Raw genomic sequence first — 27,954 nt, 5'->3', positions numbered from 1 at the left:
CTTAATTCCTCGCTTTTCCCTGGCAGTGTACTCTACATGTACAATATACTGTAATTACATTGTACATATTCCCACAGTGTTTACGAATCTATTCCTATAGCTTTATCTATAGACTGTTGACTTCAGCGCTGAGCAGCTGCTGTTTACCAGTAGTTATTGATAACTTCCACAAATGCAGTGGATATTTTATGTATAGATATATAATTCACCGCCCGCCCCCCCCCCCCCCCACTTCTCTAGGAGAAGATGGAGGAGAATGTAGGATTTATGCTTATGGAACAAAACATATGACAGTTCCTCTGTTCTTAGATCTCATTGAGAACCTTCTCAAGGCTATGATCCCTCTCAGGCAGACAGAATTTGGGTTTCATTTCAGGAATTTCTTGGACCCCATGGAGGGCCATGGATTCATGGGCCTTGTTGTAGACCAACATCACTTACATATTCTCAAATTCACGTGTATAACTGCTTTAAGACCATGTCTTTACACGTACAGTAAATGACTAGCTGAAGAGATGTGAGACACTTTAATTCTTCTAGAATCCTCACAGGAATGGTTGACGATGCACAAGACTATTCTCATTTTGGAAGGACGAGGAGGCACAATCATTTGAATAAAAAGTTTAAAGGTCTACTTCCTCCCCAAGTAAAGATTATTTTTCCTAGTTTTTTCCCCTTGTATATTAAAAAAAAGGAACATTTAGCAGTTCTGGCAGGCTGTGTTAGCAAACTCTCACTTTGGGTAAGTCTTGGGCTGGGAAGGGTAAAGATAGCTCTGATCAGTAAACTGAGAAGCTTTTAGTCTCTTAGCACAAGGTTTACGGGAGGGGATGGTACTGGGAGCCCCACAGTCATGTCCATCTCAAATTATCACATTGGCTTAATAAGCCAAATGACTTCAAGTGACTCATACAATGAATTTAGCAAAGAACTTCATAGGGGCCACCTTCTGACTCCCAACCCTGCTGGAGGTAGCCAAAGCTCCACCCCCACTGAAAGTCCCAGCCCAGGAGACAGTCGCACTGGTCTGGCACGATGATCTGGTGCTGTGATGCAACTCAATCCCAACCAGTTTACAATTGCTATTTATTAGCAGTAATAGTTTTATATTAAAGCATTGTTTAGTACTAGTTATTGTGCTACGCCCAGATTTAGGAAGAACATCTTAAATTTGCTTGGGAATACTAGGAATATAATATGAATTCCTGCTATGGGGCCTTTTGCAAATGTGTTATACACATCAATGCATTCTTGCAACACCTCGAGAGAAAACAAATATTATCTTTCCTGGTTTGTAAACGAGAGAACCGAGTCATCAGGGGTTGATGTGAGTTTCTCAACATCAAGCAGTGAGTCATAAAGAGAGTTGGTTTGAGGCGGGATTTGCTGGCAATCATGCCTTCGCTGTCTCTAGCCACACTAGAAAGAGCACATGTATTCTCTTTAAGTTCATTCATAAAATAATATTCTTATGGTTACTTTCTAGTTTTACGACAAGAAAATCCTTCCACTCAAGGCCTCTATCCCATGGGAAATCAGGGTTCAAACTGTCCCCGACACGATCAGATATTGTCCAGACTTCTAGAACGTCTCAGTAGCCTCGTTATAAAGGACTCAATCACCCAGCTCTCGAGGATATAGCACGCAGCAGCGTTTGACTTACTGAAGGGCTGGCTCCTGCAGAATCGCACTGTTCTGGCAGTATTTGCAATCATGCGCTAGAAAGAATAAAGAAAATAGAAAGAATGAAATGCAGGTAAGCTTAGCATGTAATCCATACAGGAGAACAAACCATTATTTATTTCAGTAATAATTGGGCCCGTGAAAAACAGCCTGTGCTGAGACACCGACCATCTGGAGGCAACGTGGATGTCTAACCGGTTTACTCACATGGAAGAGGCACCTACAGTCACCCACACAAGGTGCCTCTCAGAGGAGGGGTACCAATGGGAGAACTCTAGTCCTACTGTTCTGCTTGTGCCTCCGACATGAAAATCAGTCTGTTGTTTCTGAGACTGTGCGTTACTCCTCGGGACTGGTTTTCACCATCCCTTCTGGAGGTCACTGTGAACGTGTAAGAGAATCCGTGACGATCGGAGATTCGGAGAAGGGTTAGCTTGTCACCTTCCTCGCAGGCAACAGGACTCGGTGATGAGGAATGAGATGACGATGCACAAGCCTATTCCCATTTTGGAAGGAAGAGGAGGCCTGAATACAACCAAAATATCCCACTTATGTGTTTTTGTAAACCCTGTGCATTACTGACCCTTCCAACCTTCCAGCAAAAGTGTGCGTTTTAACGTTAATCTTAATTATTTTATTTCCTCCCTCCTCTGTTTTTCTTCCTTTCTGATTGTAACACTAATGCGTGCACATTGTAGAAAATGGGATGATGCAGAAAATGTTAAGAGCAAAGTACAAATCACTTAGGATATCACTTCACAGGGTCACTTCATTAATGTTTTGGTGCATTTCCTTCTAATGCCTTAAGAAAAAATGTGCAAAAGCATCTTTTTCAAACAACTGAAGTCATAGTTTACATACGTATTTCTGTTTTGATATAAATTTTTTCACATGGCCTTGTGACTGTTTTTCATGCCACTTGCATTTTAAGACATTTAAAAGATGAGTAGGTATTCAGTCTTTCGGGCAGATTGAAATTTATTTGACCTTTATTACTTTTGTCATCAAGTGATCCTCTTAGTTTCTTTGTAATGTTTTGGTTGCCATAAAGATTTAGAAGGGAATTTTTTTTTTTTTATATATATTGTGTTCAATTTAGCTTAAGACAAAAGAAGAAAGGAGGAAAAAAAAAAAAGGGCAGAAGCATGAGGAAAAACATCAGTAAGACCCAGGCACCGTTTCCCAGCCAGGATGTCCATTTCTTGCTCAGGGTATTTTAAGGGTAGCTGGGACCCCCAGGCTCTGTGTACTGTCTCGGGACACCGTGGCTGCTCAGACTCTAAAGGGGGTCCCGCAGAGACGGGGATTAATTCTAACACTAGCAGAAAATTGATAAGGCTCCAGCCAGGAAAAGAGATTTTCTTATCTCCGAGTAGCTATGTAATGCCAGTCCTTGCTTTCCTCTCTCATGGACCCTTGGCTGCCAAAGTATAGAAAATGACTTCGAGAAAGCGTCTGTAGTGTTAAAACAACAAAAAACAAGCAAACAAAAAGCCCCAGCCCTTTGGCAGGAAAAAAAATTCATAGAGGAGCCGAAGCTTCACAGGTATGTACATGTGAACACTGATAACACCCTGCTGGATACTATGGCTTTGAGGACTCCGGCAAGCATTAAGTGACACGTGTCTGCACTGGATAATTTCTCATACACAAAGAGGCAATCGGAAAAGTTATGAACTTTGTTTTCATAAAAGATCCATGTCCGTTGATCAGCATGAGAAATATGTTATAAATACCTCCAAGAAGACGTAACATACAATGTATAATTAGCCTCTGGTATACGGAGCCCTGAAATAAACAGGAACTATGATAATTTTCCTGCTAATTTACTTTAAGTTGTTTTTTCACTTCTCTGGGCTTTGCATCCGAAGGGCACAAGTATATTTTATGTAGAATTATTGTAATTCTTCAGATATTGAATGGAGTGTAATTACTGAAAACCCTGGGGAATGCTGCCAGTGTGCCCCTCTGAAGAATAATAAAACAATTAGCAGGGGTCAGAAACCTCTTCCTATACCATTTTGTAGGGAGCAATTGTTCTGCGTTTGAGTTTTGAAAGCTAAAACATTTCATTCTGACTTTGGTGGAGGACTACTCTTTACAGCTATACTCGGAGGCTTCGTAATTTTTAGCTCATTATGTGGTTTAAAATGTGAGAACAATTGTTTAAATCAGTAATTTCCAGCTCTGGAGTTCATTCTGCCTTTCTAAATCTTTGATTAATTTCAACAATGGTTTTAATTTTGACGTATCCTTTTTAATTGCACTCCAAGGTAACTTCGGTTTAACTTTGAGATCCAAATCTGGCTTTGCCAACGAGGCCCACTGTTTGCCTTGTGAGGGGGCCACGGTGCAGCTGCCACGTGGGGACCCTGGCCACGGTGCCGCAGTGTGTGCGACCCCGCCGCCCGGCCAGGGGACGCTCGGTCCCGGGCTGCCCTCCCGCGCACCAGGGGCACCTGCGGCATGCTGCCAGAACCGCGCCCGGCGACAAGCACCCGGGGGCCAGAGGCTTCGGACGTCCCCTTCCTCACGGGTCTGCAAGGGGCACGTGCCTTTTACAGCCTGCCATCCCCGGCAGCCTCCCGCCCGTTGGGGACACCGGTCAGAGCTACTCATCCCCACCGAGAACAGTCCCTTTCATTTTAGACATCTCTGACTGTTCAGAAATTTCTTCATCGGGGATCCCTGGGTGGCTCAGCAGTTAGCGCCACCTTCAGCCCGGGGCGTGACCCTGGAGACCCGGGATCGAGTCCCACATCGGGCTCCCTGCAAGGAGCCTGCTTCTCCCTCTGCCTGGGTCTCTGCCTCTCTCTCTCTCTAGCTGTGTCTCTCATGAATAAATAAATAAAATCTTAAAAAAAAAATAAATATTGCCAATTTCTTTAGCAATTTCTCAGTCTAACCATGTAGCAGTTTCGGGTCTCCTCAGGGCAGCCGCGAGCATGGTGCCCGAGATGAAGCCAATCAGGATGCAGAAGAATGATTATTGCCTTCCTTGGTCTGAGGATGCTACGCAGCTGAGCCCGCGTGGGGAGCTGCCGCGAGCTGAGGCCCTGAGCCTGCCGCACGGCCTCCCGCTCCGTAGATGCGCGTCGCTCTCTTGACCCGAAGTGGAAGGTTCTGCATTTCTCTAGAGTCCTCCAGGCCTTCCGCAGACTTGAGCCTTACGTGTTGTTTTGGACGGCGGACGGCCAGTTATTCGCCGGTGTTGGCAGTTAGGGTTGAGGAGCCACGGGCTTTGCTGTCCAGCGGCCCGGGGCCGGGACGGAGCCACCAGGGCGCCCAGCCTGCCCGATCCCGCCGATCCCGCCGAGCAGTTGGCCTGCCGGAGCCGCCGGGCAGCTGTGCTGTGACGCGGGGCCGGTGGGAAAAGACCAGGTTACTCCAAGGCAAAGCTGCTCGTCCTTTTTCCCATCTCAGCGGACCTGAGTTCACGACAAGCTCCCTTTAGCGAGTGGCTCATGCGAACAGCCCCTGTGATGTGGGGGTGCAGAGAGCGGGGAGCGTTCCTACAGGAGGCGCCCTGGACCAGCGTGGGGCGCCCACCCCCCTCCTGCCCTGACTTCCCCGGCACGGCCCCCCCCAGGAAAGCAGGGCGCTTAGAAGGCAGGACCTGGGGGAGTGTCTGCAGCCGCACGCAGCCGCCGGTTTTCCGGGAACCACCTGCAGGCCCAGGTCTTCCGCGTTCCTCTGCACAAGCGAGTGCGTTCCCAGGGCGCCCCCCTGCAGGCTGCGACCCAGGGAGGGAGGCTCAGGAGGAAGAGAGGAGCTAGCAAGCCAGGGACTCTGTAACTGCCCTCGTGGTTTTGGTCCCTGAGCTGAGAACAGGGCGACGCAGAAGCAGATGTCCTTCCTGGGCCTGGCTTCCAGAATGCGCAGGACAAAGATGCTGCCCGCAGGACGGGGCTGTGCGCACCCAGCCTGGCACAGGCCACAGCCCTGAGGCCACGGTCCCAAGCGCAAGTGTCCCTCCAGCTCCGATGGTGAGGAATTCGCCTTGGAGCCCGGGAAGGGTCGGAGGGGCTTCTCAGACCAGCCCTGCAGTCTGGGCCTCCCTGGTGGCCTTCTGTGGCCCCTGCCCGCAGGCCTGGGTTGGCCAACTCATGCCTTCACGCCTATCCAGGCAGGTCGACAGCCCAGCATGCCCTTGCAGCTGGCTCCAGCTCCTCCGTGATCTCTGTACGGATTCTGGCCCCTGGCCAAGCCTTGCCTCAGCTCTCCTGTCCCTGAAGAGGAGCAGACTCCCGAGCCTGTTTTTCCAGTTCAGACCAGCGGGCCCCGCAGGCAGTGCCACCTCGCACGGTCCCACTTTCTCGACCACCCTCCCTCCCACCCACAGCTGCCAGGACAGCCTCCCTCTTGGGCCGTGCTGCCTCTCTGCTCTGAGTCCTGTGAGATGTCAGGCCCCTTCGACGTGCCGCCCCTGAACAGTTTTTGTCTTTTGAAACTTCTCTTGCCCCTTGAGATCTTTGCCAACCTTGTTCTTAATGTTTCCCACATTGCCTTTTCTTTTCATATTTCTGCCCCTACTGATTTGACTCTGCCCCCATCCATAGGCCTATCAAAGAATCACAGTCGCTTTTTCCTTGTGGAACATGTGCAAAACCACACCTACATCACCTGATTATTTTACTCAGATCCTCGTATATTTAGGACAGGAATTTTTGTCCATAAGACCTAGAAATATAGTCTCTCACGTGCAGAGATCATGCCCACAATAGCAATCAAGTAGAATTAAGTGCACGGTAAATTAAGTGCACCAGACATAAGACAAGAAGGCCCAGGAGCTCAGCCAGCCTCCACTATACACATCATTGGGGAAGAACCCTGAGCCCTGGCCCCTGGCCCTGGATCTTTAATATTCAAGAAGAATGTGACATACAGATATACACAGGTAATGTGCATGATGCTTGTGGTATATTGTACAGATCACGGTCATGGGACACCGGAGCTCAGGTGTCCAGGCACATGTCTAAGCACAGGCTGCGTATTGTTATCTCTGCATTCAGGAAAGGACAGTGAAGGGCAGACACAGCACCACGGAGAGGAGGGAGACAGAAAAATGTCCAGCCCAGAACAGAAGGCTAAGGGAGTCATAGACTATCAGTAATGCAAAATGCTGCTTAATCAAATTTTCTAATAAAATAGAAAAGATTCTTGGGGGCAGCCAGGGTGGCTCAGCGTTTTAGGGCTGCCTTCAGCCCAGGGCGTGATCCTGGAGACCCGGGATTGAGTCCCACATCGGGCTCCCTGCATGGAGCCTGCTTCTCCCTCTGCCTGTGTCTCTGCCTCTCTCTCTCTCTCTCTCTCTCTTATGAATAAGTAAATAAAGTCTTAAAAAAAAAAAGAAAACATTCTTGGATCAAAGCTTTGATATATAAAATCCGTTAAAAATGCTTCAGTGTATTGTCACTCACTAGGTCCAACACTGGAATATGACTGAGTTATTCTTTTATTCAACAAATATTTCTTGCATACTTATGATGTGCCAGACACCTTTTTGGGTCCTGGAGAAATATCAGTGAATAAAACAGATCAAATACCTGGTCTAGGACACTTACATTCTAGTGGGGAAGATAGACAATGAAGAGGCAAGTAGAGGTTGTTTCAGATTATGAACCCAGCTGTCAGGGCAAAGTGATCTGTCTGAGAATGCTGGGTGTGGAAAATAGGAGAATGTTTGAAGGGTAGGCCACTCGGAGGAGGGGACACATGAGCTGATGCGAGAGAGTCAGACAGGTGAGGACTAGCAGGGAGACAGTTTCAGGCAAAGGTAACAGCTAGTGCAAAGGCCCTGAGGCCAGAAAAAAAAAGAGAAAACGCTGGTCTTGCCAACTTGGACTGACTACAGAGGAGATGAAGTGTGAGGTGAGGCTGGATGGTGCTCAGGGTAACAAGTCTGGATTTGATCATATTATGTTGTATTTAACATGGTTTTGTTTTCCTCTTGATATAGCTGCATGAAGTTACCTCTCTCTGCATTTTGCTTTCGGTTATCTCCTGTGTTGCGATTACTATCAATATTTCATGCGTTTATGCTTTCACCTTCTTAACTGTATACAATCTCCTAAAGGCCAAGGATTATGTATTGGATTTCTTTATATTTCCAAGCAAAAGCGTTTGCCTGAACAGTCAACACAGATTGCATTGCTTTGAAACATATCTTTTGGAGAATCTGCATTTAGCCCAGTGTGTGAGTTCTATATAAAGAAATAAACTTTCAAGGTCCTCGTGTAGATTTCTGTTGTGTTGGAAAGTTCTGAGAGTTGGATGTATTTGAACATTTCAATTTTCACTTGGAGATTCTTTTATCCACGCTTGATATAAGCCTAGTGCTTTCTCCATGGATGTTGTAATAATATTATCGGTGATAGAAAACATATCGTTACTAATTATGTAATGCCATAATTAGTGACACAGAAATAAAAGGATTCAAAGCTTTTCTCTTTCCTCAATGAATTAGCTTCTGTTAATGTTTCCAGAAGTGAAGAAGCTGGCCCCATGCTTCTCATTCCAAATAAAATGACTATCTTAAAATAATGTTCATAAATAAATACACCTAAATATGGGTATGTCTGAAATAGAACCAACCTCCTAATACAGTAGCAACCGTGGCTATCAGCATGCTTTATGCAGCCTGGGATATAGTGGCAGCCAGCCAGCATATTATCCTCTAATCCATTGCTAGTCTACCTCCTAAATGTTATAAATATTCATGTATGCCATAGAAAGCTACAAAGGGCTTTATTCAAACATTTTTTTGAATACTCCTTTATGTTTCCCCCAAATGAAAGAATGTCTGCTTTTTTTTTTTTTTTGCATAAGGATCAGAGTGTGAATTCTCTTTTGTTCATACTCATAAATCCTGAAAACCAATATGCAACAAATTCTCTAATCCTCATTTCATACCTCAAGGGTAAAAAGGTTCAAAATAAAAATACTTAGGGCTGGCACAGTAGTCAGTAGTTTGCTGTGTCTGCAATGCTGCCACCAAGAACAGGCATCTGTGTTCCTGGCTACCCTGGTGACTTCTGCCCCTGGCAGGGGCTCCCTCTAGGGAGACCGCCGAACAGCCCCACAAAGGCTGCCAGCTGTGCTCACCACCTCGGCCTTGTGATGAATGATTGGGAAATGGCGTGGACATCAACCTGAAAAGAGAGATGTCTCCTTCCCTAAGACACACAGGGGCAGCAGCAGCCACTAGTGGGAGTTGTAAGTGGCAGTGGTAGTGTAGGGTGGGCTCGTTTACGGGGAGAGAAGGTAGGAAAGCTGACGACAAATGCCAGGTTGGCCAAAGCCAGGTTTAAAAAATATAATCAAATCTTCTCGAAATTCTGTTTCATTTTCTAGTAACATCGAACTCACAAAAAAGGCAATTTTAAGACTAAACTTTCTCATGGTGTATGAATGAATAAAAGGAGTGAAATAAAATTTACGGTTGCTAGAGTGGAGGACCAATAGTTCTCTTTCAGTATCCTTTCTTCCTTTTCTTTCATAGGAGTAGAACCCCTTAATTTTTAGTGGGATACATGGATACCCCAATAAGGGTATCCATGTATCCCACATCTTCTAATTTCTAATCTTCTAATTTTCCTTGCATGTAACTAAGTTTCCAGTCAGTCGAAGGTGAACCCAATGGTGAGTGCCACTCCAGGTCATGTCCTTACAGGGAAGGAGCATGTCTTCATCTTGTCCCTCTCCCCTTCCCTCCACCTGACGTGGCGTGGTGGTGGTGTGCCATCTTGGACCATGTGGATGAAGGAATGGCAGGAGAGGAGAAGCCTGGCACCTTGACTGCCTCGTGAGCCATCACGCTCGCTTGGACATTCACATGAGAAAGAAATCCACTTAGCGTGTGTAAGCCATTGTTAATTCAGGTTTCTGCTATCATGGCCAGGTGTGTGAGCGCACACTGCTGTGGACACAGAGTGGACCAATGGCGAAGGGGAACTCTAACAGCCATTGGATACGACTCTTCCTTTGAAGGTTATGGGTATGACACCAAGATCTAAAAGCCCAGAGGAAACAACTCTCATTCTCCTTGACAAATGTTTTTGTTATTCTTGTTTGTCCTGTTGAGTTCACTTTAATGATCAAAAGTTCTAAAGCTCACTCAAGTCTTTGGAGACTCTGTCTTCTACGCCTCTGTGCACATGTATATTTTAGAGTCAAATAGTTGGCTTAGCTATCCCTTAGTTTGCATTTCTGCATAAGTGATCTGGAAGGTTCTTTACCTATTTGCTAAATCTTTCATTTCTGGAAAACAGGTTTTAAGAAATCAGGGAAATGTGTTTAATTCTCCATACTAATAAGTGAGCAAAGAATGTTTTTTTTCCCCCTTTGATCAAAGAATTATTAAACTGACAGTATTAGAGATGCTCGTACTCTGCCGTCAGAGGGGAACACTGCTGAGGGAATCTTTGCCCTCTAGCACAGCGTGTCTTTGAGGAGTGTGGACCCATGGGTTATTTTCTAACGAGCTTAGGGCATGGAAACCTTTTCCCCAGCACTTGCTATACTTCTTTACCAGGCTGGGCTTGCATTAAGCTCATTCCCAGAGCTGGATGGTGTGATCCTTCCAGAACCACCACAGGATGTTTCCAGCTCTCCTGGAGTTGTGTATGCCAGCTGAACTTCAAGAAACATTTGGAAGAACAGTTTTCTGAGAATTCTATAGCACTATATATATATGGCTTAAGGGAATACTTATGGACTTTGGACACAACCAGAATCTCCAGACATACATGGAGTAGGCGTGATCCCCATTTCTGCTGGGGAAACTGACCCACAGAGAAGTTAAGGGATGGCTACCAAGGGACAAAGCTGAGAACTGAACCTCAGGTCTCCTGAACTCCCACGTCCTGAGCTTTTCCTGCAGTGCCATATTCACCACTGCAAACCATAACCCCAGGCAGATGCTTACCCACACGGAGATAACACTGTAACATCCTATCCATCCAGGCTGCAGCCAAAGGATTTAGAAGACAATGGAGCATTCCATTAACATGCACTATGTAGCTAAAGATAGGTTTTGGCATGACCTGCTTTATTGCTTCACGGAAGATAAGAAAATAAACTGCAAAGTAACTAATGCCAGATAACAGCTTTTTCTTGATGAGGGGAGCTGCAAAATACCAAATGTGTGCCAGTTCCACATCTGTTGTTTTTTAAAAATTTTGTTTTTGGTTACAAAGATTTTCAAGTCCCTTCTCTGAACTTGGGCGAACTTATTTATTTATGCATTTAGATGAATGCTCCATAAGAAAGGTCTGCTATGGAGTTGCCTTTTACCTACATGCACTAAAGTCAGGCTCAGCAGATAAACAACTCAAAGGCATCCTGGGGAAGTCTAGCTCTATGAACCTTACAGCAAAACAACAACATGGAAGTCACTCTGGAACATTCGTGCATTTTAGCAACAGGCAGCCAAGGACGAGGCACACAGCATAAAAGCTAGCTGCTGCTGTGAACTGCAGCACAAATACCATTCAATTTTACAAAAGAGAACTGACAGCCTAAAATAGGTAGCCGATTTGAACCAAATATTTCAAAACTCCTTTATGTGTAACTAGTTTTTTTAACACGGCAGCATATATGGAAATTATTTCCTTTATTAGTGCAAATGCAGATTTTATTTTAAAAAAACATTGTGGTTAAGGTTATAATACTGTACGTACCATTTTTTCAAAGTTTACTAGATTGTCAATGAACGTCTTGTTCCCCTCATGAGTAAATGTCATATCTGCACAGAAATAAAAGTCACATTCTAATCACTAACAGAAATATGTCATACAAAGAAACCACAATAGCACCATTAGATTATGCTGGAGGATTTGCATAACACTGCAGTTGAAAAAAGCTGATAATAGTTTCTTTTATGTTGGGTGTTTAACTTTTGAAAGCGCTTTACCCGAGATTGGTAAAATTTCCAAACTAACCCTCTGTTTCACTATCAAGTCTTCCAAATCATAGATCCCTCCTCCTCCAATAATCTTCCCAACCCTTTCTGAAAAGTCAAGGGGGAGAGGAGGTGATGGAGAAGGTGCGGGGATGGGGCCATTCTTTCCAAAGAGATCAGTCTAGTTAGGCTCTTGTTCGTTTTCTTCCCCACATACTCATCCCTGGCTTGACCTGTGTGTTTTCTTAGAATTACCTTTAATGAGCAAAGGCATGAAGGGGATGAGAGGAGGCTCCAGCTTAGCCACTGTCAGCCTGTAGGCCCTGTGGTTTCTGGAAGGATCCTTTAGAGAAACAGAGATTTGGCTGGTTAATGACTAATGACACATATCCCACCCCCTCTACCTCCCAACACACCTAGACTTGTTATCCCCACAATCAGATAGTTTTCAACGAAGCGTAGCTATACAAGAAAGGCAGACTTAGCTGAATTTTTATCTTAAAACAACTTCCCGTCTGACATGAAAATGATTTGCTTTGTTTCCGTTTTTGCTCCAGGGGCAGACTTGCCTGCGGGGATTGAGGGGAGAGATTCCCTCTGAGAGCAAATACAACCGGAGTAAAACAAACCCCAACCACGAGATCCCCCTCTCCTGAAGCACGGTCTCCTTCCTGGGAGTTCCAACTCCCCTCTCCCTGCCATTGCCTTGCCAGCCCCTTGCACCCTCTCCGAAACCACCTCATCACTCCTACCAGGTCCCATTCACTCCTTTTCTGACTGTGAACACCTCCCAGCCAATGGGGAACAATAATTTTGGCAAGGCAAGGAAAATGCAGCTTCCAACCCATAGCCAACCTGGGCTAGGCGGAAAGGATCCTATTACACAGCTTTTCTTAGTTACACAAATTGACCTTATGTGGGACATAAGTCCTCTTTAAGTTAGCTCCTGAGGGTGCCTTTCATTAGTCAGACATGCTTGTTTTAGCAGCACTAAAATGGGATCATAAACTTCTTAAAGTCATACAAGGACAGGTAAAATTTCTGAAATGAGAACTTCAATTCAGCTAATCAGAAATTGGATTAATGCAGACAGTGAACAGAATAAAGGAGCCACTGTCACTTACCATTAAACTTTCAAACTCTGCATAGAACTTCTTGAACTTGCTTGGCAGTTTCTGTTAATGAAACAAAAATGCCACACTCATATGTCAGGTTCAACATTGAGATATGTATCCTGTGTTACCATATCTAGGGGGAAAAATGTATTTCTTTGGCTTTTAATCAAACATCTCTCTAAAAAAAAAAAGGCCAGACTGTAATCTGTCTTCCATTTGAGCATAATCTGGAATATAGAGAATTTACCTTTTAAGACTCTGTGAAACAAAAGTAATTACAGATGCTTTGGTCTTACTGTTTTCATAATGTTTTCTAGAAATTCATACAGAGGACTGCGTTCTCAGACCACAAGTGGTTTGGAATTACCTCCTCCCACACCTTTTAAACTCTCAGATTCCCACAATTAGCACATTAGACCAAAGAATATTAGGATTAAAAGTTTTAGAAACTACCTATTTCAATCCTCCTCTTCCCTTACAATGTAAATTACACGAGCACGGAAATTTTCATCGGTTTTGCTTATTGCTATATCCCCAGTGCCTGAATAGTGTTAGGTACGTAGTCAGTGCTCAATAAATATGTATTTGAATAGATTAAACATCTCCTATGGAAGAAATTAGGTCTCACTGTTTAAATGACATACGCAAAGTCGCACAGCTGATGACAGTCAAAGCCTCTGGGATTCACGTCACCTGCCTCCTTTCTACGGCCATTCTCACATGCTCTAGGCTTTTCCACACTAGCATTTCCCCATGTGATCTCTCCGCCCTGCTGTCCTACAAACACTGCTGGTTCTCCTGATGCAGTGCCCGATTTAGGGCCGCCCGCCGGCTGTACCCACATTCCGACACTACTAGGCCATTATGGAGTCCTCTTTCCATCTACTGGTTCTCACTTTGCTTGGGTCCTGAGATCTTCGTAACCCTCAACTGTTCTCTTCTGATAGGGCCACACCAAGACCTCTAGAGCAGCATGATGTGTCTCCACTCCCGACACTAAGTTTTGACTGAGTCCCAGGCCTCAGAGATTCCCAGCTCAGCTCTGCTTCCCGCACAAAGTCTACCGGCTACGACGCATTGACCAATTAGGCCTCTGCAATCACAGAAAAGCTCCTCTCCCTTCTTTATCATGTCTGAATTGGTTTGTCATATTCTCATTTAAACACCTGTAAAAAATCTTATTTTGTTTTTTGGACCAGTCTCCTACATATCCTCCAAGCTCATTCTCCTAGTACCTCTTTTCCGGTTCAGTTTTGGGGAAATCTGATATCCCTGCTCAGGGGGGACGTCCAAAGGGATGAGAACCAGGATGGGCACCAAGGGATGTGAGGATCTCATTCCCCATGTAGTATCCAAATCACCATGGTAGGGGAGATCTTGCCATGGACACGGACCACTTTAAAAATTAGACGTGAATTATAATTTAGGTTAGGTCTATTGCTTGACTTCTCTTTATGTAGCTAGCTTTTGGGTCAAAGGCAGGACGGCATATGGTAATACAGATCTTTGTAGGTCTTAACACTATTATCTACATACATTCTGTGCTTCCAGAGCAGTGGTTCTCAACTGGGGTCAGTTTTGCACCCCTCATCCCACATCCACCAGGGGACGTTTGGTGACATCTGCAGACATTTTTTTAATTGTCACAACTGGGGTGGAGCAGAGCGAGGGGTGCTACTGGTAGATAGGAGGTTGAGGCCAGGGATGCTGCTAAGCATCCCATGTTACACAGGACAGCCCGCAATGAGGAATTATCCTGCCCGCGGTGTTAGTACTGCCAAGGCTGAGAAGCTGCTCTGGGATCTTATTCCCATTTGCTTGCGATCAGATGGGTCTTTCGCTTCCAGGTTGAATGGTTCCCTTTGCCACGTGCTGGAGGTTTCTTTCCCTGTTTCACTCATGGACAGTTTCACTCGTGTTCCATCATTCCTGGGACTTCAGGCCCTGAGTCTCGCCCTGCTCACGTCGGGGCCATGGTGCTCTTGGCCCAAGCTGGATGGGAAGCCCGTGGAGGTTCTTGGCAAGTTCAGGTAGAGAAACCCGAATCAAAGATGCTTACGAATGAAAGTTCTTCCTACAGGACGGTATAATTACATTTTGCCTGGCAGAGCAGAAGCTTCTACACCAGGAGGGGTTAACCTTCTCTTTCAGCATCACGCAAGGCTGGGAACCATAGCAGGCCGAAGGCTGGGCCTCTTCACGTTCCGTGAAAATGAGGGACTGACCAGTTAACTCTTTCTGCTGACTGCACCCTCCTGCCCCCAAGCAGCCTGATTTTTCTCTTTAGACCAAGAAAGGACACTCTGATAGTGTTCCCTGGCATGCTATGGCCTCATGTCTGGCTGCTGTTCTGATCCTTGCACCTGGCCTCCTGGGACCCCTGGAAGGTGTTACACCCTCTTTGATCATCCGCACCAAATCATTTGGTCTCCATCTGGGCATCAGTAGTTGGAAACAGGCCGGGGAAGGCAGACTCTCTGAGGGGAAACCCTAGGTTTCCAGAGATTCTAGGAGCCTTGGGCTCCAAGACAGGGGAGCCTGAACTATGGCTTCATCGCCTCTTTTTTGTGGCAGCCCTAACTCTGTCCGTTTACCAGCTGGAAGATGATACAGCTGCGTGGCACGCAGGCCTCACCAATTCCCTCATTCCTATATTCAGGGGATGAGCTGCTGTGTGCTGCATCTGCCTGGAATTTTAAGAGAAACCCAAGACAGAAGAACTTGTGCGGACCTGTCCTATAAACAATGGAAACATTTAGGAGGGGCAGAGAAAGAAAACAGTTTCAAGAGGGAAGTGGGGAAGGAAATGTTTTAAGGAAAAATATTTAGAAATGCAAACAGCTGCCTTTGGTGCCTTTTTAAAGCACCCTCGCAAATTAAGTCTCTGTTATCTACTCCTTGACCTCTTTTTGTGTCCCACTTACACATACTTTTTTATTTTTAGTAAGAGTCTATTTTTGTGTGTATGTTCTATTAGAGATTAGTATTTCTTCAGCTATATACCACATGTAAGGGGTCGGGCACATTTTGAGTACTTAGCTGATGAAAAATGAAGATGTTTAGCACAAATAACAAACTGTCAACAAACCACTTAATCATATTTGTTCCAGAAATTCACAACACACCTGCACGACTTTTGCCGCAACCTGAATATAGCCAACTGTTGTTCCTCCATACACAGAGAGGTCGGCCAGGCGGTTAAGAGATACTTAGTACTCAGCTGGGCCAAACAGTTGGCCTTTTGGCTAATTTTCCCCAGAGCAAAATGACTACTTGGATAAAAATGGATCTTCTGTCCTCTTTTAATTATAGATAAGGCAATAAGCAGACATTCCAAAGAACAACAGCATCTATGAGCAAAACCTATGAAACCATGCAAGCCATGTTGTTGGCTCATGTTCTACCTAGGAACTAGATGTATTATTATTTACCTTGTACAGACCAAGAAGCCAAGACCCTCACCCGTTCCCCCCAACACGAAAGGACAATACCTTTTTAAATTCATACTCTCAGGCAACTGGAAAGAGGAGACAGGTCACTTCCCTCAAAGTGTCCCACCTTTTCCATTGTTATACCAGTGTGAGTGATATTTCTATTAAAAAAGCTCACTGGTGAGCCTGTGTTTTTATTCTTAAGGTAAAAGTCACAGCTGGATCTCAGCTGAAGCTTACCTCCCACGTGAGTGCCAAGCGGCTCACAGCAACATTACTTAGTCCCATGACGATGGCAAAAAAGGAATTCAGATTTTTGTACTCCTTACAGCTGAAATACAAGAGGCACATGGCTGAGTAAAATGCCACCTTTGAGTGAGATTTAAAAAAAAAAATTAGAGTTCTATTTTCTGATAGTCATTAATATTCGTCAGGACTCTTTATGAGAGCAGGCAATGATAGATTTAATGCACTGTATAAGTTCCACTTGGGTGACCACGTTTGGCTATCTGACTTCCCACTGTAATTTTAGAAAGGTGATGGTTCTGGCCATCTAGGTTCAGGTTTTGAGAAGGAATTTAAAGACCCCTACCCTAGGGATTGTGATGATGACCTCAGAGCTTCCTTAAAAGCCTTCATAAAAGCCTAAAAACTTCCTAAAAGAGCTTCCTAAAAGCCTTCCTAAAAGCCTAAAAGCTTCCTAAAAGACCTGGACGGAGACATCCCATAGGATAAGACAAGTAAGCAAAATGTCCTTGAAGACTTTGGGACATTGAGCCTGAGACTGGTCACCTCCTGGCAGCCTGAGAGGGCACCGGGAAGTCATATTGCTGCAACCGCCATGGCTTCTGATTTGTTGAGAAATAGCAACTTACAAGTCATGATCCCTATAAAGCTGACAAAGAACCTAAACAACTGACCAAAAAAAGTAACCTTAGGGCAGCCCCGGTGGCTCAGCGGTTTAGTGCTGCCTTCGGCCCAGGGCGTGATCCTGGAGACACGAGATCGAGTTCCACGTCGGGCTCCCTGCGTGGAGCCTGCTTCTCCCTCTGCCTGTGTCTCTGCCTCTCTCTCTCTCTCTGTCTCTCATGAATAAATAAATAAAATCTTAAAAAAAAAAAAAAAAGTGACCTTATCTTCTCTGTGTTTTACTGATGTGGATGAGGCTGGTCATTTTGAATCTGTACTTATGCAACTATTAACCTTAATGAATGTTTATTTGGGAATAAGAATATTGTGGAACAAGGTAAAAGATTCTTACTAGAATGGCAATATTTAGCCCAGGTACTTGATTTCACTTAAAAAAAGAAAAAAGAAAAAAAAAAAAAAAAAAAGAAGGAACGCCCAACTTCTTCATGCCATTTCCTTGAAAAGGGAAAGAATTATTTTGCAACAAGTGCAAATCCTTTACCCCAAATCAGTATAGTAATCTAAGTCAACTGCATCATAATTAAATCCTGTTTGGATGAACATTTTTGCAAAAGGCTAAATTGTTGCTTTTGCTGCCTGGGTTCTCTTTGCAGAGGAAGCAATGAGCGATTCTTAAATGGTCTGTGCGCAAAGAGGAAAATAGATTTCAGAGAAGCTATCGTGTGTCTTATCCACTGGTGAAAAAGCAAGCAAGGCCTTTGCTGTGCTGGGGCAGTGGCTCTCAGGTCAAGGACTGAAAGCAGATTCAGAGACCCCCCCCCCACCCACCCCCGGCCAGGGCTAAAGGCAAGGGGGATCACGTTCCTGTGTTTGCCTTTGTCCTATCCACGTGATCTTGGACTTGCAGGAACACAGGCCTGCCTTTCTGGTCACTGCTCTGGTCACTGTTACCAACTAACTTCATCACCCTAGGTAAGTCATGAATTATCCCCATGCCTCAGTCTCCTCATCTGCAAAAGGAGATGATAGCACTTGAATCCCCCAACTTCATAAAGCTCTGGGCAGGTCGAAGAGCTTACATGGAATTTGTTGAAGTTCTCTAAAAACACCATGTAAAAAATGCTATTGCCACTGGGTTTTGATCTCGTCCTTGTAGATCTTGGTTTATGAGAGTCTACAATCTTCTCCAACGGGGCTGTGTAAACAGCTCCACTGCAGGACCACACGGCTTAGTAAAGGTTAAATAATACAAGCCAATTTATACCAAAGGCCAAAGCCACCTACTCATTCTCATAATCAGAAGAAAGATAAAAAAGGCAAAAGCATTACAAACAATTCCTGAGTTTTTGAAAGGCTCCCTTTTGTTGCCACTGTAAAATAATAGGATTAGGCCCCGAAAGGCTTTCTGATTCCCCAGCATTGGTGTGCAGATTGCCTTTCTCTTCTCCTTGTGCCATTTAGCACTGCCAGGCTAAGGTGAAGAGAGAATGTGCTCTTTACAACAGGAAAGCATGTATGGTCACAGTTTCTGTAATCCTCTCCTTCCGAATATGCAAAGACACCTGTCCCTTGCAACCAGGGTGCTCAGTCTCCTAGAAAAAAGTGGCTATCCTTTGAACCAGAAATTCATAAGCATCATTTTACCAAATCTTTCTTCAAAAAGGCAGCTTTTCCAAATGAAGAGATACCAGCATTTGAATCTGCAGATTTGGATATCCAGTTGAACCCTCAAATTTTTGGCAAAATGATTCGAAGCATTTGGCAAGTGGATATGTATGAAATGTCAAGCAGCATTTACCTCTTTGTTTAGCTCTGGAAATCAGACTCTGTATGGGATCTAAACTATTTGGCTCAAGAAAATTGCTAGCTGGGGTCACTTGGGCTCCCCACCTTCCTATGCTAGAGCTCCCTGCATTTAGAAAGAAGTCTCCCAGCCATGGGCCACATTTAGCATTTTATTTTTAGCATTGTGGTGATACCAAAAACATGGAAGTAAACAGGAGGTTGTCAGGCATATCTAAGTAGCAGGAGAAGATTAAATTCATGTCAGGGAGAAATCTAACTGGCCCCTGCAGTAAATAAATTGTTTCCCATGAAGTGCTATTAAATGGAATATTTATAAGTTGCTCGCTTTTTCTGATGTTGATGGAGATGATTTTCATACCAGGTTAGCTCGCCTTTATGCATTTTACTGATTTTATTCTGGCTGAGTTGGGTGTGCAGATGTACGTGCATGTTTCCACTGCCCTCTACTGGCAAGAGGGTGTCATGTTGGACATTGACTTGAGCCTTCTCCATACAACTTTGCTACAACACAACTTTGTTTGCCGAAGGACTCTTTAAATTGGAGAAGGCACAAGGCCAGGTAGTACAGAGCAAAAAGAGGTCACGATTTTGACTCCGGCATCAGTGCTCTAAGACGTTGATTGATTATATACTGATGTCCAGTATTTCAAAAGCCAAATGAAACGAATCTTTTACAAGTTCAGTTCTTAAGCCCCTGTCATTGTTCCGTGTGCATAAGGAGATCCTGTATCTTGCCTTTTTTTTTTTTTTTTTAAATGTAGCCTAATGGAACAAAATGAAAATGCAGTTCAAACATTCTTCTCTTCCCAAGCTAATGATACTTACTGGGCTGCTATCTTAATAAATTTTTTTAAGAGCTGAACACGCTTGCTGGGCTGGGAACAAAGGCAAATCTCAGTGACAACCCAAAACTGAATTTCATTAAATCTCCTCAGGAACAAATCCAAGTTTGCTGTGGTCTTTTTAAAATTATGCCTTCCAAATGTGTGATAAATTAGCTCCAGCTAGAAAAGAAAAGAAAACAATTTTATTCCTTTGTTTTTCAATCAAAACACCAACGAGCCTTCTCTATTTGTCAAGACAAGTTGACGCTGGTCAGCAAATGTGAATACAATCACTGGCCAGGATTCAACTTGTACTACAGAGTGAGAGGGCTTCGGCGGGGCTTCTTAAATATAGAACTAATCACGAGGTGCCATTGGCTTAACATACTCGGGAAGACATAGCTTACTGTCACTCATGAAGATTTTTCTTTAATACCCAAAGACTTTGTAACAGGCTTTATTAATAAACTCAATATTTACAAGGACGGTCATGTGGTTTCCACATTGCAGCACATACCAACATTTGCAGGTGAGCCATCTGGCAAGCCCCATCCAGAACTGCCAAGGTATCTCTAATGCTCTCAACCGAGCACCTTACCTCATGCACACAGTTGAAGAGTTCCCAATCATAAATTGTCATCTGGTATGCCAAATCTTTGGAGCTCATCAGTTCAAAAGTTCCTACTGTTCCAACAGTTGGGCCTTCTTGCTCTGGCAAGGGAGTCTATGAATAATAATGGAAAAATATATCAGAATCTCAGAACAGATAAGTACTTCATGCTGAATGCTTTAAGGGGAAAGGATTCTGGAGATGCTTTCAGGAATATCTTGAAACTTTGATTTTATCCAGAGGGGAAAGACGCCTTTGTTCTTAATGCTCACTTGCTTCAGTGCCATCCTTAGAGTCATATCATCATTATCATCAATTCCACTGACTGAAAAATGTGGACCATAGCAAATAAGATTAGGGGAGGAGTGACCTATGGAGGTTCCCCTGTGCTTGGGGCTGGGAGATCCCTGAAAACAATTCCTTTTCTCTGGTAGAGATATAAGTCCTTGGAAGTGTTTTCCTCCTATTTTTCACTGGAGCTGTTCCGGAGCAGGTACTGGCATGGGTAGTTTTGGACATTTAGCCACAGCACCACTTACTGTTGTAGGGGCTGGTGACGTGGTGACGCTGCTGCATGTCCAGCTCTTATAACACATGGCCTGAGCTTACTGGGTGGCAGAGGGCTCTGCATACTGACATTGCATACGCTGGCCCATCCCTCCACTCTCGGAGAGAGGCTGAGCAGCAAATGATATCACATGGTCATGGTGTTTTGGGCTTAGGGCTTCAGGAAACCAAATTCTGCTACTTTCTGGAAGACCCTCATTCAAAACTTTCTGATTTACTTATCTCATTTGTATATTGTGAGAAGTGACCGAGAGTGCTTTTCCTTAGTAAAAGGAATGATTTATATACATTGGAAACTTATGTGTAATATATGAACATTTATGGATCTGTAATACATGTCCAAAGCTACAAAAGGCACATGAATTGAAAGAGAATTTCCCTAATGTCATGATCACCATATTAAAATATTCAATATTTATGTTGGAAATACTAATGTTGTGCAAGTAATAGCATTGTTATTATCAGCATCATCCATAACCACTTTATTCCAGAAATGTTCCCTGCTTTCTGGGTGCTAAAGAAATGACACATCCAGGATGTAAGTGGTCCCTGCAAGTTTACAGTCTAAGGGAGGCTCAGCCCTGACCACGGAGTCCCTCTATATTCAATAAACAGTCAGCTGCTGGCATTAATTTGTGAGTATAAAAGACAGACAAAAGCATCAACACACACCTGATGCCCAGGTACACGGATAAACATGTGGGAGAACAGGAGTAGGCTTTTTTGAGAGTTAATGGGCAATTCAAAGGAAAGTGCAACCTGAAGAGGTTCTTGGAGAAAGAAGCCGGGCTGTAAAAGATTAAACAGACAAACTTGGGTGGGTTAGAAGGGCAAGGTTTTCCCTGAGCACCCAGGACGGTCTGTAGAAAGATGGCAAGAGAGGTAGGGAGGCTGGAAAGCTGTCGGGAGACCTGTTCGTCAGGAACAGAGAGTCTAGGGGAACCAAACAGACAGCTCAAACAGCTTTAGAAAATCTGCGAGTGCCAGACAAAAAGCTGGGTTTTGCAACAGACCAGCTTTAGAGGGCAACAGACTTTAAATGCAAATCTCACTCTAACAACACAGACTTGGATGCTTTCCCTTGTCTCTTGACTGTCTGTTTCCAGTTCTGGGAACTTGGTGTCGCAGTAGTGGGTATGCAGGCTTTTTTTTTTTTTTAAGATTTTATTTATTTATTCATGAAAGACACACACAGAAAGAGAGGCAGAGACACAGGCAGAGGGAGAAGCAGGTTCCCGGCAGGAGCCCGATATGGGACTCGATCCCAGGACCCCAGGATCATGACCTGAGCCAAAGGCAGAAGCTCAGCCACTAAGCCACCCAGGCACCCTGGTATGCAGGCTTCTTAACATGACTGACTGGGAATAATGTCAGTGTTATCAGGTAAGCACAGTCCCCGGCACGGAGGAGGTCCCTATTCCCACCCCCTCCTTCCATAAAAAGTCCCCTCCCAAGAGGTGCTGTGGCAACACAAATGGACAGGAAAGTACGATCTGTGCAATGCCTGGACGTAAGAGCTAAGCACTGTTGTTCCTGACTGGCTCTACACAGGGCATACAGAGTAGGGAAGAAAAACATTTATTCCAATGCTTTGAAGCTTGGGGAACTGACCTGAAGCTATGGGCAAGTAGCTTAGGGAAACAAGTAAGGAGAATGGCTTCAAGCAGGGTAGGTCTTAGGTAGAAAGTTGGGGACACTTTTTAAAAAAGATTTACTTAATTAATTTACTTGAGAGAGAGAGAGAGAGAGAGAGAGAGAGAGAGCGCCAGTGAGAGCGCCTGCAGGGGGCAGGGGTGGGGGAGTGAGGAGCAGAGGTAGAGGGACAAGCAGACTCCGTGCTGAGTGTGGGAACCCAAGGCAGAGCTCCAACCCACGACCCCGAGACCATGACCTGAGCCAAAATCAAGAGATGGACACTCAACTGACTGAGCCACCCAGGCGCCCCTGAAGTTGCGGACACTTAAAGTCTGGGTCTGAGGACTCCCTGTCAGGCTCACACAGGCCCCCCACATTCTCTCTCCTCCCTCTTGCTGCTGCTGCTGTGTGCACAGCCCTCTGTTCCGTGCAACTGCCTTCTTGTTCTTCTTCCTTCCCAGCCTACCAAGATCCCATCTCTTTCCGTTGAGGCCTTATGGCTTTCCGTAGAGGGGATAAACGCAGCAACTACAGGGAAGATGCCAATACTAAGAAATATATAAAAATTTTAAGTCACAGATGCTGGTCTATCATTCTTGCATCCCTTTTGAGAGAGTAATAGAATAGTAATTATTTAGAGTGGGCAGGGCTCACCAAAGTCCTCTCCCTCTTTGACATGCTGACCCCGGGCCTCCACAGGAAGCATCCTCTTGCTCCACTTCCTCATATAGTCCTGTGGAGATTTCCTGTCACATGAGGTGCTTGTAGGGTCTGCAGTGCCCAGGCAGGTCTGAACACTGCTTATCCAGAGGCACAGAACTCCCATATACTCTCCCTCTGGGAGAACGGCATTATTACTCTCCCGATTTCCAACTGAAGAGCCCAAGACATAAAAGGATACACTGGCTAATGGAAGCTGCCGCCCCAGCATCCCTCTTTCCCTCTCTGTGCCTGGGTCTGCAGTGGCATTCGTCCCCTGTATTCTCTTTATTCTCTGGAGTCCCTCCTTACACTGTGACTTCCCTGCGGCACATGAAGGATTCATCTTCAAGACCATCCCAGAGCCAGAACCATCCACAACACCTGGAATGATATAGTAAGCCCTAAATAAAAGTCCAAGAAACTAGGGAATGGATAAGAGTAGAACCAAATCATAGTACAACGGGATTTTATTATAATTTGCTCTGTACTGACATTTCTGCTCAAATAAAATGTCACAAGAGTAAAGCTCCAGAGACCAAACAACTAGGATAAATGGCTGGCCCTCTGCTATTTCCAGGCAACACAGTTTAGCCCTATAATTTGTTTTGTTCCAGGCCATCTGTGTTAGTCTCGTCTCCCTAACATGACCGTAACCATCATAAGGACAGAATCCCTGGGACGACTGGTCTAGTGTCACACAGAAGCCAGCGTAGCACTGAGTACAAAGCAGACACTTCCTAAGTATGTGTTGATAGATCAAAGGGTTTGGCCAACATTCTGCACTGCAGAGTCATCCTGTGTGTGATTCTTCCTAGAAAGACTGTCCTCAGAGAAATCTTTGGGAAGCTGGAAGAGGTTCCATGTGTCCAGTTTTGTGAGGCAGGTAAGGCTCCACCATTCCTCGGTGTGATGGTGTAACCGTGGCCCCGTGGGCGGCACAGCACCGAAATGGAGGAAGCTAACAAGCTCACACCCCCCAGCACTTGCTGCAAAGTAGCCTTTCAATTGCTTGGGCCTTAAAATGGAAGACTAACAAGGATGAAGAATTCGGAAGGCTGCAGGGTGACGTGCACATAAACAGAGGCTTAAAAGGTTAGTGTCTCCCCTACAGGGAGCTGGAAACAGTCCACACTCTCCCTCCACACACCATGTCATTCATTTCTTGCTGCGGCCAAGGACCAGGTGGCAAGAGAAGCTGAAGGCCGTGTGGCAAACAGACGGCGCGGCACCTGTACTAGGGCTACAGCTAAACTGGCTTTTGATGGTGTTCATTTCCAGGAGAGGGCAGCACGACTCGTTTACGACATCCCCCCCCCCCCCTTCACCCCACCCCAGCCCCTCAGTGTTGGGAACTCTTGCTCTTTTAGAGAGCGCTGCATGTAGAGGACTAAAGGTACAAATGAAAGGACCGGGTACAGACTGAACTTCTAGCACCAGTGGTTGAGGCAAGTGAGAGTGCTCATGGGCCGAGACGGCTGAGGGACAGTCACAGAACAAATGCCATATTTGCCAAGTTCCCCTCCAGCCAGACTCAGGATATGGCAAAAATCCACTTCGCTGCACTGGAGTGAACAAAATGGCTCTCCCCAAACTAGAACAAAGAATTACCAGAGGCCAAACGTTCTTGAGAGGAAAGGAATCTTAATTTACTTCTAATGTCTGATTTGATGACACTTGAGTGCATTTATACAGCACTTACGTGGTTAAACTGTCCCCCTGAAATGTGATGCTGTTCACCTCTGGCTCTTGTGTTGCACTTTTCTTAGTAAAATCAGCCCTTGTGTGTCCCAAGATGGAAAAAGCTGGTTCCCTATCCTCTGAACTGGCCCCACAGGCTTTCCGAGACAGCTTGAGAGCTACTCACCAACATGTCTAATTTTTATAGGATAAATAGAAATGAACCCTACCACCTGCATAAAAGACAGTAGACTACTCAATTGTTAGCATGGGCTGATTAGTCCTTTACTCCAAGAGAGCTGTGTGTGGGCTGGGAACAAGAGTTTTAGGGATGTAGGGAAGAAACTTGCTGGCCTCTGGTATTTCCTACACAAGTGAGAGCACTTTCAGGGAACTGCATTTTTCTTAGATGGGAGAGTAGCTTTGCCCTAATGCCTCTTTACATCCCACAATGGAGCATGATAAATCGCAATGTCTGGTCTTAAATAGTTTTTTTCTCTCCTGGTCTAAGCATTCAGATTTTTAATATTAGTATCTAAATTGGGGGGATTTCAAGGAGGCGATTTACTACACAGTTCTAAAAGCTGAATTATGCCCCAATAGTGGCGCTACTTGGCTAATTTCCACAAAAGAAAATCTAAAGCTCAGAGCATATCAAATGAACACCTGAGGCTTACCTAATAGAGCACAGAAAAAGAAAAAGCCAAGTAGCATTCAAGAGTTTTTAGCAACTAGGTTCAACGTAACTGCAAAATTAAGCTCCAGACAAGTTTTTCTGATTGCAGACACTGCTCTGAGGAGGCCATCCACACCTACCAGTGAATCGAATTGCTCTCGCGGGCAAGCAAATAGGCGTCCATTAATGGTGAGCGTCGTAAATACTGAAACATCATTAGGTTTGAGCACCACCTTTTCTGTGAACATAAAAAGCATGAGATTGCCTATTAAATGCATCTGAGATTTGCTGCACTGCCCTAATCACACCAACAAATTGTCAGCTCAGTGAATTACTGGAACACGCAGAGCGACTGCATAAAATACAGGACTGGAGGGACCCACTGAATAAAAAAGACACAGCATTCACGCAGCCACATGACACTCAGGATGCCGTCGGAAAATGACCACAAAACAGGAATGGAAATACCCGAGGGTCAATTCACCCAGTTCTGCGCTGCAACTGTAATTATATACAAGAACCACACTTGCTATTTATATAACAAATTATCTTTCCAGATGGCAACAATGCCCAGCACTTTGAGATGGAAAGATCACTTTTAGAAAACTTAGGGGGGTTCTGACATCCCAAGTGACTTAAGATGCAAAATTCATTATTCTTATTTTTTTTTCTGATTCCCTAATTTGGAGGGCAGTTGCATGACTTAGATTAAGCCTCCTATATTTTAAAAATTAACTCATTCAACAAATATTTATTTAGCATTTACTATGTGCTGGACACTACTCTAGGCATTGAGGATATAGAAGGGAACAACATGGGAGGAAAAAATATCCCAGTCCCAAAAGAGCTTCTATCACTGTGAGGGATGCAGACAGTGAACAAGACAATTATATCAGAGAATGAGCAGCCATGAGGAGAGAAACTGGCAGGAAAGGAGGCTAGGAAGTGTACGTAAGCAGGAGAGGATACAATTTTAGGAAGGGGATCAAAGAAAGGAAGGAGGGGGCCTCGGCTGGACATGGACATTTGGCTGAAAACCTGAAGGAGGAGAAGGAGGGATCTGGGACAGCTGTGGAGAGAATGTGCCACAGGGATGGGTGAGGGCAAGCATCCTGGATCCGTGTGACTAGGACAGAAGTGGGAGGGGGTATCTTGGGAATCCATGATGCAATTAAAAATCCTGCATCAGTAGAACCACTTGACTTCAAACCTGATCCCGTACCCTCGTGGGTATGAAATCATTTCCTGGTAAATTAGCCTTACTGCTCCTTCTTCTGGGCTCTCGCTGCAATCCATGCTGACCCTCCCAAAACTCTTGCCAGCATGGATTTGTAACTGTTCATTTACTCCACCTCCTTGCCGGCCTAGCAACAGCTTGGGGATATGGCTACACCCAACACATCCCTCCCGTCCCAGTTATACTAAGTAGCCAGTGAATATATAGAGAAAATGAACAAATGACATTTCAAGAAAGCATACAGCAATTGAGTAATCCCATGGGGAAACTATTCCTCATTTTATTCGATGAGTTGGGCTCCTGCCCTCTCTAAGGGGTAAGGAACAGAACCATCATTAGATGGAAAGATCTAGTCTACAATCACCTCCAGCTTCAGACTTTTGGAAACCCATTGCCTATAGGGTCCACATTTCAGAGGCCCAAGTCCTTAAACTTTTTTGTTTAGGGTTTATATATAGAAAGAACTCCAAGCTGACATCCACACTAGAGTCCTCAGCTCTGGCTGCCTCAGATAGATCGCTTCACCTCCTTCTGCTTTATAGTGGGTATAAAATAAAATAGGGCATATTAGACACTTACCCAGCCCACTTCTAACCATATTATTTTGTTATTTGTGGGAGCACACACAGCACCGATTTGTCCCTTTGGATCCTCTTGGAAGTGCCATGCTAACTCCTGGCAGGGTTTCTGTTTGGATGGGATATTCCATTTTGCAGGAGCTACAAAGGGCTAATTAAGGCTGTTACCTCCTCCGGAGCTCATCTTGACGATGATCAGGCCTTCCCCAGAGCCCAGTTTGTCAGCAACTGCACTGATGACTTCCTTCACCGAGGCGGCCACTGGCACCCGAATGGTTGTGTAGGTGTGGTCCATGCAATAGACTTTAAACAGAACTATTGGGAAGGCAGTAACAATATGGTAAATTAGTCTTGGGAGTTCTTAAAAAAAATCAACAATGAGAAAAGTTTAGATATCCTCCCAAATTTGTGCCATCTTCTCATTCTTACTATTGTACCTATTTGTAGTCATTTATGCCTATGCCTGCCCACTTCCAAAACTCCTGACGTTCGCATTGGTCTAATAGGTACACACATGGCTGCCATCTCCAATTCAAGAACCACAGCAGATATTTGTAAAAAACCCATACATAAGTGATGGGGAGCAAATGAAGTATGTTCAGGCCTGTTTGCTGGGTCTGCCCTTGCCTGTGAGTTTCTTTT

At 44.8% G+C, this 27,954-nt stretch overlaps 1 protein-coding gene across 12 annotated transcripts in view; it reads right to left on the bottom strand.

Moving 5' to 3' along the window:
• The window catches only part of RAPGEF4 (Rap guanine nucleotide exchange factor 4), a 282,834-nt gene that overhangs the window by 2,569 nt on the left and 252,311 nt on the right, over window positions 1-27,954 (bottom strand). For all 12 annotated transcript variants that reach the window (XM_038584850.1, XM_038584851.1, XM_038584852.1 and 9 more), the window contains 9 exons: window positions 27,481-27,627; window positions 25,638-25,735; window positions 20,229-20,354; window positions 19,632-19,810; window positions 16,371-16,461; window positions 12,709-12,759; window positions 11,840-11,927; window positions 11,364-11,428; window positions 1,664-1,718 (listed from right to left, as the gene is read on the bottom strand). In XM_038584850.1, coding sequence (XP_038440778.1) covers window positions 1,664-1,718; window positions 11,364-11,428; window positions 11,840-11,927; window positions 12,709-12,759; window positions 16,371-16,461; window positions 19,632-19,810; window positions 20,229-20,354; window positions 25,638-25,735; window positions 27,481-27,627 — 900 coding nt within the window. The remainder of the gene's footprint in view (window positions 1-1,663; window positions 1,719-11,363; window positions 11,429-11,839; window positions 11,928-12,708; window positions 12,760-16,370; window positions 16,462-19,631; window positions 19,811-20,228; window positions 20,355-25,637; window positions 25,736-27,480; window positions 27,628-27,954) is intronic.

The sequence above is a fragment of the Canis lupus genome, chromosome 36 (assembly GCF_011100685.1).
Source record: "Canis lupus familiaris isolate Mischka breed German Shepherd chromosome 36, alternate assembly UU_Cfam_GSD_1.0, whole genome shotgun sequence".
NCBI classification, from domain to species: Eukaryota; Metazoa; Chordata; class Mammalia; order Carnivora; family Canidae; genus Canis; species Canis lupus.
This window is presented reverse-complemented; position numbering and strand designations above follow the sequence as displayed.